Here is a 13,004-nt window from a genome sequence, read left to right as displayed (position 1 = left end):
AGCAACGTGTGCCACTTAAAATAGCTGAATGAGTTTATTATAATGGGTGTTCACAAACATTGACATGTATTTCTAAAAGCACAATATCTGAGTGTTTAACTGTGGAATCTACGCTAAATGTACTCTTTTGCTGAAGTGCAGCCTCTACTCTTCTGCATTGTTTAAAGGTGAATCACAAAACACAACACTGCAGGTGTGCATTTTGAGAAAGTGGAGGATAGAGGTGTGTTTGAAGCTGCTAACACTGGAAGGTTATGAAATGATGCCCCTCTGTGGTGAAGCAGCTTTATTGCAACAGTGCAGGTCTTAAATTAAAAATATCTAAAGTGACTTTATATGGTCCTGCATTTTATATGTATAAATATTTAACTTCTTCTGCACTGTTGTTTGCTGTAATTTGTCTGTAATTCTGTGTTGTAAATGATTAATAATAAACATTCACAGTGTACCTTGACAAAAGCAAGCAATAAAGACTAGTCTCCAGTAAATTAGCATTCTATGTTTTATTGCAATGAAAGGATACAGGGATACTTTGACAGTTACTTAAATTATACTCCAAATATTGCAAAGGACAGTTTATAGTGATATCTGGACAACACTGATCCAAATACACACAATTAATTAGCCGGAGACAAGTTGAGTGGATAAAAACTAACAGAGGTGGTGTTTTTTTTCTTCTTTTACTCACGTTAAGAAATGAGGCAACGCCACATGTATTAATACATTTTTACACAACAGGCTGACAAACACTCATTTTGAGATTTTAACAACGATCTCCCAATATCAAGAATTTAGAAACAAAAACACCTACTGCCACGTCGGCATTGCCCTCAGGGACGATAAGTAACTAGGAATAGAAAACGGACATTAATAAACGCAGCTCAACAGAAAAAAGGGGCAAAAAGAACTGCTACTCAATATGCAATTTTTTTTTTTTTTTACACACCGCAACACCACTACCACCCCCCGGCTCTGAACAGAAACAGAAAGGCTGAAACACTCAGTCACAGAATGAATGAGGAGAACACTACAGCCTCGACCTGACTCACGAGAGCATCCAGTTAAGAGTCAATTTACATTCATAATATCCTGATGACCGGCAGCAAGACAAAACTCTCCACTCTCACAAGCAGTGTTTTTTATTCTCAAAATTAAACAAAGATTTTGCAAAGAAATAAAATTTCACTGCAATAGAAATCCTTAGCTTGGCATCTCAACTCTAGTCTAAGTGTCATTTCTCATTATCAGTCTTGTAGTATCACAAATTTGCCTTTCTACAAATAAAGGCTCTTAATCGGTGGGACCCTCTTTAAAGATGTTTTTGAGAATTGTTTTGGACCAAAAATCCCTAGACAATTTAACTGGATTAAATTACATAAAACCAGTGAAATGCCTTTAAACATGTCAAATAATAAAGAAAATCTTATAAAAATTACAAAGACTACATTTAAGATGATTTAGTTTGATAAGATTTAACATCTCAAACGTGTGCAGTATCCTACCGTCCCTCAACTTGTGCAATCTTTGACTTCTTTGTATTAGCTGTGGTCTAACAATGATCTAGTAAAAATACACCCAAAGACAAATGAAAAAAAAAAACGAAACAAAAAGGGAGCAGCTCATTACTGCCAGCTTGATTGATATATTTATATAATCCATATATATATAGATGTATATATACACATATAAATGGTACATAAATGACTTTTCTCTTTAAATATCAGTCTCAGTATGAGTAAAAGAACATCTAACATAAAACACTACGCAACAGAATTAAGCTCTACCTAAGGGGATTACTATTATTGGACCTATGCCCATGATAGCAGTGGGCCACAAACCCAAAGGAGCTATAATTTGTGGAATAATTTCAGTAATGCTTTACTGAAGAGGACGGTCATAAAGTCTTGTAAGCTGACAGAAACCTGTACAAAACTTCTATAAAAGCTCTTTCCCCACAACCCTCAACACTTTTAGATTTGAACTAAGCTTTTATGAATGTAAATGTTAATGCAGGTTCAAGTCTGTGGTCCTAAACGCTTGTAGGTAAACGTTGTGTGGCTTTAAGAACGCTGCCCTCAGTAAAGCATATTGGGAGCAAGAGGGTGATCCACATAACTACACTGTGCACAAATCTGACTAAACGTTCTTCAATTAAAAAAAAGCTAATTTAGTTTCCAGAAAATGTTTCAAAAACTCCAGGTCAGAATTAGGCTACACAACTGTAGAAATATGAACGGAAAGATGCACAGCGCTGCAGAAGATACTACATATTAGTACTAAATGACCCCAAGCTGTCCCTTAGTCACTATCAGAAGAACTAAAATACGAATGAGGTTTTATTTTAAAGCTGTGTGCTGCAGGCTCTCCTCCCCTGCAGGACAGAGCTAAAAGAGAGCGCCTCTTACACCTTTACATCCAGTAAACAGCATTATTAAAAGCTTTCAGTGGGAAAACCGAGAAATTCAGTCTGTAAACATCTCAGAAAATTTGAAGAGACAGGTACTGCAAGACAGAGCAGTCTTTCAACAAACCATTCACAAAATAAACAATGATTAAACAGAACTGTAGCCTCACTGTGTACTGTGATGGAGTTTGGCACTAATGAAGAAATCCTCTTTTATAATCCAGTCAACCATTATCATTTCACAGCTACTGTCAAGTTCCCAAAAAAAAAAAAATGCCTTAATGACTGTAAAATGAGCTCAGAACTGTCTATTGTTGAATACTAAATCTTTATCATATTTCGCCAACCAGAAACGTGTGAGACTGCTAACATATACCAAATGTTCATAGAACACCTGCTCACTCCATTTGCCCCACCAGTTCACCCATCAGCCCCACACAGTACCGCACACACACACACACACACACATATTCCCAGAACTGACTGGTACTGATCTCTCATCAGGAGGGTAGGATAAGAAACGCTGGTCCAACTTGAGTAGATACTAGCACCAACTTAATGGCAACAGCCTAAGACGATCATACTGGGTTATGTTTCAGCAGATAACATTTGGACATGGCAAGTTATTCTCAATAAGGACGTGTGTACACTCAGGGCGAGGCTTCAAAACCGATCCAAAACCTCCCTCAGAAAAAACAAAACAACGTTACAAATAAAGTTAAAGACAACATGATACTGTACGCTACATGAAACCCAGAAAGACCGAAACAATCAAAGCATCTTTTCAAACGGGGGGTTAAAAATAAAATAGACGAGGGGGGGGGGGAGAGACCCAAAAAAAAAAAAAGCCACTGAAATATTTGCATCGTCACCGAAGGCATGTTTCTACTTTCTCGTTTTTAACCGTTGACCCTGTTTGTACATCTTGTAGTGGAAGATCGCAGTCTGAAACGCGAAAGTGATGGGAGCCTCTCTCCTGTAACCTGACCTGAACCCGAGTCCACGTGGAGACGCTTTACGTCTCTGCAGTCAAGGGCTTCGTCTCTGCGCCCTCCTCATCCTCGTCCTGCGTGTGCTGTTCCAGCTCTTCACGGGTGATCATCTCAAAGTCGTTTCCGTTGCTGTGCTGTGATCCATCGTCCTCCCGTCGCTCACTGTCCTCAGTGTCAGAGTTTCGCCGGTCTCCATCAACTTCTTTTGTGTCCTCGTCGTCATCTTCTTCTTCCTCACCCTCTTTTTTCTCACTATCTGATTTATCTTCGCTGTCAGACTTCTGTGCTTTGCTGCTATCTGAAGCTTTACTGTCAGCCTTGTCTCCACTGCTCTTCTTGCTGCTGGCGCGAGGACCCTTGTACTCGTGTGTGTAGAGTGGCCGGAAGGAGTCGATAAAGCCCACATCAGCTGTCAGGTTTGGCAGGAACCAGAAGTGATGACGCCCACCAGTCACAAGCCAGATAATTAGAAACAGGATGCAGCGAGCTAGGAGGAAGGGAAAGCACTGAGGATAAGCATGAAGTTTTAGTCCAAAAACACAAATTTGGTCAAATACAGTTAGGTCAGGAGAAAAAGAGTGAAGATGATTTAATCGTTGCCCCTACGAAGAGTGGGAGATAATAGCAGCTGAACGTTGTGCTACTGCTTCTCAACAAAAGTAAGTTTTACTAAATGCAAAAAAACTCTACGCAGTAAATAAGTCACTATATGTTCAGCAAATTAACCTCTGAACTTCCTCTCTTAAATAGTTTGTTGGGTGCCTGAGAAAATGACTTCATCCTCACTGCACCCTGGGCACTGCAGCAATGGCTGCTCACCACTTCACGCACACGTGCATACTATGTACATTACGTGTGCTAACCAGTGTGGATGTGCGTGTTCACTAATCAAATGGGTTGGCTGAGGCCAACATTCATCAGTCCTAAAAACACGGTGAATGCGGCTCTCCTTGTATTTAGGTTGACAGCCGACAACCTACACAGATCTCATTAAGTGTGGCAGTGTGAGAATATTTGAGTGTGTTTATTCTTACCAACAGCAAGAAGCAGAATGCTGGCGACAAAACAGCCTGCCGCAACGCTCAGGTAATACACGCCCACCCTCATCTCTGCCGGCCACAGGGGGAAGAGCGTCGCAGCAATCACTGCAATCACTAAAACACAAACGGGAACATATGCTTACACATAGCAAACTTTCATACATACACACTACACCTCACACAGACCGAGATGCCTACAGTACACACATCTTATACCATTCTTGTAGGCATCCTAAAGAGCAGGTAGGATACACCTGTGTCCTAAAATCTACGACCATGTACATTTACATTTAAGTATTTTACACAGAAAGTACTGAAGGGTGTTTTCTTAATACACATTAAACATGGAGTGATGCTACCCTGAAAATATGTCATAAAATCCAAGTGTTCTGCTGAGTATATCTGAAATTACCTACCCAGTATGAGTCCCATGGCAAAAGTTTTGAAATGCACTGGGTCATAAATCCAAACGTACACCTAAAGGGCACAGATGAAGAAATTTTTTTTTACCTACGAGTGTACAGAGCAGAGGTGAGCAAAGGGGAACAGACTCAGTATCTATTTAGTTTACATATAAATATTAAAGATAAAACCAAGACACCGGAGCCGTGGAACGCGGCTTTAAAACTTCCTCAAACGTTCTCTACAGCCGTTTAGTTTTGAGAAAGTCCAATTAGCCTTGAATACCTAACACATCCCCCACACACACACACTCTCCGCTGTGTGTGCGTGCGTGTGTAGCAGCACTGTCACTGCTCACACTCTCTGCTGCATAAACTCTGCGTGCACTCAGTTCCTAACCGATAGATGTCGCTGTCTGACAGATCCGGCGAGAGCCGGTGAGAGAGCAGCACAGCGGGACTCGCTCTCTCATGTAAACAAATCCACACGGAAACACGCGGCTGTTCTCGACTTCGGCAAAATTATCGTGATAAAAAAAAATACGTACGATAAGTCGATAACATAGTTATCGCAACAGGCCTATTTATGAAATGTGTTCTTATACTTTTACTTTTAACAAATCTGATTTAAACAATATATCACTTTGCTTACAGTATAAGAACACCGGCCACTTTATTAGGTATACCTGTCCAACTGCACATTAAAGCAAATTTCAAACCAGCTAATCACATGGCAGCAACTCAATGCATTTAGGCATGTAGAAATGGCCAAGACTATCTGCTGCAGTTCAAACCGAGCATCAGAATGGGGAAGAAAGATGATTTAAGTGATTTTAAACGTGGCATGGTTGTTGGGTTGTTGGTGTCAGACGGGCTGATCTGAGTTTTTCAGAAACTGCTGATCTACTGGGATTTTCACGCACAACCATCTCTAGAGTTTACAGAGAATTATCCGAAAAAGAGAAAATATCCAGTGAGCTGATATCAGTTCTGTGGAGCAAATGCCTTGTTGATGCCAGAGGTCAGAGGAGAACAGCCAGACTGGTTCAAGCTGATAGAAGAGCAACAGTAACTCAAATAACCACTCGTTACAACCGAGGTCTGCAGAAGAGCATCTCTGAACACAACACCTCCAACCTTGAGGCGGATGATGAGCTACAGCAGCAGCAGATACACCGGGTGCAGATCCTGTCAGCTGAGAACAAGAAATTGAGGCTACAATTCACACAGACTCATCGAAATTAGACAATAGAAGATTGGAAAAATGTTATCTTGGTCTGATGAGTCTCAATTTCTGCTGAAATATTTGGATGGTAGGGTTAGAATTTGGCATCAATAACATGAAAGAATGGATCCATCCTGTCTTGTATCAAAGGTTCAGGCTGGTGATGGTGGTTCTGTAGTGTTGTGGGGGATATTTTCCTGACACACTTTGGGCTCGATAGATAGATAGATAGATAGATAGATAGATAGATAGATAGATAGATAGATAGATAGATAGATAGATAGATAGATAGATAGATAGATAGATAGATAGATAGATAGATAGATAGATAGATAGATAGATAGATAGATAGATAGATAGATAGATAGATAGATACTTTATTTATCCCGAAGGAAATTTAGGCATCCAGCAGCAACAACACAATACAATAAGAAACAGATTCAAACATAAATTAAAACAGAAGAATAGAGAAAAAGAAGAAGAAAAGAAAAAAAAAAAAAAAAAATATATATATATATATATATATATATATATATATATATATATATATATATATATATATATATATATATATATATATAAGGCTATACAAAAACGTACTATTAGTACTAATTAAGCATCATGTAAACACCACAGTCCACCTGAGTGTTGTTGCTTTATTCGCACTTTATGACATGGAGCATTATCCTGCTGAAAGTACCATCAGAAGACTGGGTGCACCCAGTCTTCTGATGGTACTTTCAGCAGGATAATGCTCCATGTCATAAAGTGCGAATCATCTCAGACTGGTTTCTTGAACACGACAAGTTCACAAGTTCACTGTACTGGAATTGCCTCCACAGTCTCCAATTCTCAATCCAGTAGAGCAGCTTTGGGATGTGGTGGAACGGGGGATTTACATCATGGATGTGCAGCTGATAAATCTGCAGTAACTGCATGATGCTATCTTGTCAACATGGACCAGATTCTCTAAGGAATGTTTCCAGTACCTTGCTGAATCTGTGCTATGAAGGATTAAGGCAGTTCTGAAAAAGTTCTGCAAAAGGGGTTCAACCCGGTACTAGTAGGGTGTGCCTTATAAAGTGGCCGGTGAGTATATATATTTTTTTACCTTTATACAGTAAAGATAATGCCTTATTTCTGTATATGCTTATAAAACAACTCTGATATTTTCTAAAAACAAGAGAGAATATGGCAGGTGTTTTTTTTTTGTCTTTACCTCGTTTCCATCCAAAAACAGCTGGTCCTCATGAGGCTCCAGTTTAAATTTTTTCTTAACTTCTTTCTTCTTCTTTGGTGACCCAGGGCTGTCATCCTACAATGACATTAAAAACATGAAACTCCAGAGCGTTTAACACATATAACGACCTCATCTCTCCAGGAAAAAAAATACACAGGTTAAAAAAAAAAAAAGCTTACATTCTTTTCCTTCTTGGTGTCGGTGGCCTCAGAATCCTTCTTTTTTTCCTTCTCTTTCTTGCCCTTTTTCTCCTCCTCTTTGCCACTGTCACTTTTTCCTTTTTCCTTCTCCTTTTCTTTTTCCTTCTCCTTCTTTAGGTCCTTCTCCGGCTTCTTCTTCATCACTTTCAGAGCTCGGTGGAAGAACTGCTTCTTCAGAAGTCTAAAAAAAAGGTCAATGGGATAAACAAAGGCTTACATTCTACTGGATGAGTAATATGGTGATGATTAGTAAATCATGATGAGAGTTGGTCACACGTGAGAACACTGTGGCAGCGTACAATTGTGTACAAGTTAACAATTTGTTTTATATGTTACTTGTGATTACCCATTTTAACCATGTTTTCTTTTTTAAAACATAGCTTGACTTCTGAATACTATGGTTAAGCCCAGTCTGGCCAATATTTAACTTCCAATGTCCAGTAAAGTGTGAATGTTTGCAGAGTTTGTGTGTTTTGTTTGATGAGCAGAGCTGCAGGAAGCACCTGTTGCAGTAATCCACAACCGATTCTCTGGTGGTGAACAAAGCTTCTTCGACCTTCTTCGATTTGGCCCACTTTGAGTCTAGAAGACAGTCCACAGCTTTGGAGGCTGAAACAGAGAAAAACAAAAGTCAATAAAAGCAATTAATGAAGGAAATGCTGACTGGCTGATGGTGCTGATTCATCGAATGACCAAGAACTTTGGTTTGCCATTTACAGAGGTCAAAGAAAAATGTGCTGGGGAAAAAAAACACAATATTGTTGTAATATATACACCAAAATAATTTGATGCAATGCTTACTTTTAGCATTTATTTATATTTAAAGTAATCAAATCAGAACTTTCTTTTTTCAAGAAGATATTACAAAAATGGACATAACTTAGAATTTAGCTGAATACTTCTTGTAACTCTTATTAAAACTCTTTTACTAGGATGAACGGATCAAATACATTTTCCTTGCATGCTATTTTCCTTACTGAAAGCCCTTGAATAACATCTGTGAACCACATCATGTACCACGGACAAATATGCTCTGGCTGCCCCATATCAACTTGAGCATGTGTGGCAGGAGTAATTACAAAAGCACTGAAACAATGCGTCAGATTTAATTGCATTCAAACACAACAGCATGAAACTGTACTGAGGTCAAGATGTTGGACAATCAACAACCCATCTCACCCCCAACTCTGCAAAGTAGCTAAATGCTTTCAATATATCTAACATTTGTACAAACAAATATGTATGACCATTTATTGTCTACTGTATATTTCTGTCTTTACAAAGCACAACACTGGTTGACAGTCACACATTTTTTGCAGGATTTCATTAATTGTGCTACTTTTAAATCCATAATAAATCCTAAAATAGTACTATAAAATAGTTTTAAAGCAGTGCTATTTTAGTCACACATTTAGCTAGATAGCTATCCAAAGTGCTATTCTGATAATAAACTTACTTAAGCAGTGCAATTTAGTCCTAAATTACCTCAGCAGTGCTACTCAAGTCACTTAATTAAAACTTTGAACATTGAAAGTGCTTTTTTGGCATTTTTCCCTTTTAGTTGCCAAATATTCAATGCATCCCTACAGATATCAAAATCAGTACAGGAAGAGAAAACACTGCACAGGTACATCCCTTCCTTTCAGTCTATGGTTACAACAAATCAAAGTTTACATACACTACTCACCCACAAAGTAATCAACTCTATGACCCATCATGTTGGTGGACTTTGTGGGGCAGTTGAACCGAAGGTACTTGGCCACCGCCTTCTCCTCCTTGGTAGGTTCGCTGACCTCCTAAAGTAAACAACAGACCGTTTAAAAGAGCTTTTCTGACACGCCAGTCACACACAAGGATGTCAAAGTAAACAAAGAACCATTATTTCAATACTGCAGGTTAGAGCTTGAGTTTTTTAAGCAGTATATTAAAACCAGTATATTAAAACCAAAGGAATTAGAAGCTCAGGAGACAATAGCACAGTTTCACTCCAGACATGAGCGGTACTTAGTGGCCTCCTTTAGGCATTCATGCCCCATTCATCACCAAACAGGGTCTGCTAAGGAACAGCCAAGAAAAGAACAAGTACAGCAGCTGAGGTCTTCAAAAAGCAGAACAGTACTAAAAAAAAAAGATAACCAAATAAAGACAATCACAACCGACCAAAAAGAAAGGAAGAATGGGGAGCATTCATAAGATGTGTGTCCCTGTGACACTGCAGTACTGTAGTTGATCTACATTTTGATATAAACTGTGAAAGACTCATGGTTAAAAGAAATGACATATCACACAACAATCAATTGAAATTACAGCTCTGTATAAAACTTTAACTAGGACTGTTTAAAATGTCCCAATTTAAACCAAGCATAATGTACGGTATGGGATTATCAATCATATCGGCTTCTGAATGCTGATCTGTTGTTTTTGACGCTTGTTTCACTATATTACCTTTTGTGGCCACCTCTAATCAGTATGATCCAAATTGAAATAAGTGAAATAAGCCACAGGAACACCTAAAGCAACAGAAACAGTCTGTCCAAGTGCTCAGATTGGTAGAGCTACAATTCTAAAAAGGCAGACATGCCAAATTTAGATCTTACTTCATTCAATTCTACTACCAAGTATCTGTTTGTTATGGTTGGCATTCAGAAGCACTTTGACCTTATTATTCTGCACTTAAACTGGAATTCCTAGAGATTATATGATGAGGAAAACACTATCAGTGCCAAGCAGCCAAAGACACGTAGCAGTGTTTACTCAAAGCTAGTGACCCTGAATTTCTAACTCCTGCGTCACATACAGGACTGTTTTATAGCCAACAGCCAGCTGGTGAACTATGACCACTGATAGCTGTGGTTTATAGGGGCAAAAATCTAAAAATTAGATTTGGTTAGCATTGTAAAACATTTTGAGTTCTGATATGTTGTACCATATCACCTTGGGCTGGGAAATACACTATAAATATAGACATAACCTAATAATAATAATTATATAATAATATATAACAGAGTTTATGGTAAATACTTATATGTATATCTGAAAACATATATACTAAATACTTACAATAAAAACACACCATTTTAAGCGCATCTCAATTAGGGGTGGGTGATACAATACCAATAAAATCAAGAATATACTATTGCAACAAAACATATTACAGTTTTATTGTGAAAGTTTCAAAGATTCACTGGGAAAAAAACAGTAAACTTTTCTCTTTTCAGTATTTTTTTTTATATATATATAAAATAAAATAGCAACTTACCAAGACTGAATTGTACTAAATAGTGCAACAAAATACTGTAACAAAAATAATGCAAAGTAAAAAAAAACATCTATAATACTAAAGTGCAATACCCTTATTAAAGGTATCACAGTATACTGCAAAAATAAAAAAATGAACTGCTTTCAAGACAGAACAATATTCACCCTATGGATTTTATTTTTAATTGTTTTAAAAATTATAACTACTACTGTGTACAACATTATACGGCAAAGTGCAAATCAACATGAGGGTGTTTCTTTTTGGCCATACTGCATAGCCTATACCTCACCATACCTAAAAGCGTCCCATCTTATAAAACATATAAACCATACGTTTTAATGTGATTTTAAGGTCTAGAGCACAGAGATGCACATAATGTCATGAGTAAGAAAACAGGTTCACTCAAATTTAAACAGTGAGTATTGTGTATTTATTGTTTATTTGGCTTCACTGAGGAAATTTAATTAACAATATTAGTTTTCCTCAGCAACGGTGATATATTTTCTTTGAAATTAAAAGTAGCAGTGTTTCTTCTCAGTGGGGAGAATGATAATATTTAAATAAATGGCATCAGTGTGCTTCAGCTACCATTCCTGTAAAGCATAATACACTCCTTACAAAAACAGGGGGGTCTGGACCTCCTTCAAGATTCACGATTCAAGATTTTGAGTACAGAGTACATGTGGGTGCAGGTACCCACCGTGCAGACAACATATTTACAATTAGAATAATGAAGTAAAATAGTAGAATAGTTAAATAAATAAATTCGGCTAGAACTAAAATAAAATCTCACCGGATTCACCCACTTACTACAGAGACAGCATCACAATGCACGTATTTAAAGTACTTTCTTACATTCTCACAAAAACCTACAAACTGTCACTTTAACGAGACTAGAACTGCAATGATTTATGGATTATACATTTTCACAGTTGAATAATTGTTAATTTGTAACCCGAGCCGTACCCACAGCCCGCAGAGCTGGAGAATGGCAGAAACATCCTTTGATAAATAGGGGGAAATAATAGACAGATTAATCGACTTGCAAACAAAAGTGATTTACTGCTGAATGGAGGAGGACCTGCTCACTACCGGGAGTTTATAACGGCGGTGTGAGTGAAGCAGCTCTAATAAACCGGGTTTATTATCGGTGTTTCGGGCTCGTTTCTCCGTGTTTTCCAGAGGTAAACACTGTTAGCCTGCTGGCTACTTTCGCCTTTTTCTGAAGATTTGCGCTACAGATCTAACATGCCGGTACCAGAGCCGCCGAACCCCGGGACTCCAGCTCAGTCCCCGGGGTTATATCTAACTTTATCTACCTGACTAAACCCGCGGGACCCGGTTAAAGCGCGAGCCAGGACGCGCCGCGAGCCTCGCGGGCGCTGCTAGCCCGTTAGCTAACGGAGAAACGCCACGTACAAATACGCGCCTCGCGCATACCGCGAGCTCCATCTTCGCGCCGCAGCCCGCCGCCCCGGAGTCTAAACCCGCGGACGGCCCGGCACAGCGGGACTGCAGTAATCCACGGCCGGTTTTACCGGATTGTGGGTGTTTATTCGGTCGGTAACGCACCTGGATTCGCTTCTTTTGCCTCCTGCGCTCCGCCATGACGCAACTCAACGATCACGTGACCGCGAGAGGACGCTCCAAATCCCGCGAAGACTGCTAGCGTCACGCCGAGCTCCGTGATTGGCTGAAACCGACTGTAGTCTGTGAAGGTTTACACAGAACGAGCAGCGGCACAGAATTCACCAACATCTTTTATATTTTATATTTAATTTAGAGCTAGATGTACCCGTTAAAAAACACAGTTTCATTATTTCATCACTTTATTTACACATTAATGTTTTGGATAGATTTATATATTGGAAGATTACATTATCTATAAGAAGTACATTATCTGTATACAATAGTTTATTTTGTTATTTATTAATTAAACATTTTATTATTTCTTAGCTATATTTACATATATACAGTACCAGTCAAACGTTTGGACAAACCTCTGTTTTATTTCTTTTTATATTTTTTTTACATTGTAAATTTAGTATTGAGGACATATGTGGAATTATTTTGTAAACAAAAAGTTTTAAAGAAACCAGAACATGTTTTGTAGCCACATTTAGCTTATATTGTCTTAGCGGTTTTAGAAAGTAGGGTCACCTGGAATAGGCTTCTAGAGGTGCTGAACAATAGTTGCTGTTTTCCTTCGCTCTGTGCTCCAGCTCATCCAAAATCATCCTTTT

The 13,004-nt window shown here is 38.5% G+C and overlaps 1 protein-coding gene across 1 annotated transcript; it reads right to left on the bottom strand.

Annotated features, from left to right (window-relative positions):
• Window positions 1-484: 484 nt before the first annotated feature.
• sec62 (SEC62 homolog, preprotein translocation factor) lies at window positions 485-12,419 on the bottom strand. Its single transcript, XM_007234358.4, has 8 exons — window positions 12,334-12,419; window positions 9,190-9,298; window positions 8,006-8,111; window positions 7,482-7,683; window positions 7,282-7,377; window positions 4,853-4,913; window positions 4,431-4,550; window positions 485-3,883 (listed from the first exon to the last, which is right to left on the bottom strand). The coding sequence occupies exons 1-8, from the start codon at window positions 12,367-12,369 to the stop codon at window positions 3,420-3,422; spliced, it is 1,194 nt and encodes a 397-aa protein (XP_007234420.1). The 5' UTR covers window positions 12,370-12,419; the 3' UTR covers window positions 485-3,419.
• Window positions 12,420-13,004: the final 585 nt, after the last annotated feature.

This window comes from Astyanax mexicanus, chromosome 8 (assembly GCF_023375975.1).
Source record: "Astyanax mexicanus isolate ESR-SI-001 chromosome 8, AstMex3_surface, whole genome shotgun sequence".
NCBI lineage: Eukaryota > Metazoa > Chordata > Actinopteri > Characiformes > Acestrorhamphidae > Astyanax > Astyanax mexicanus.
This window is presented reverse-complemented; position numbering and strand designations above follow the sequence as displayed.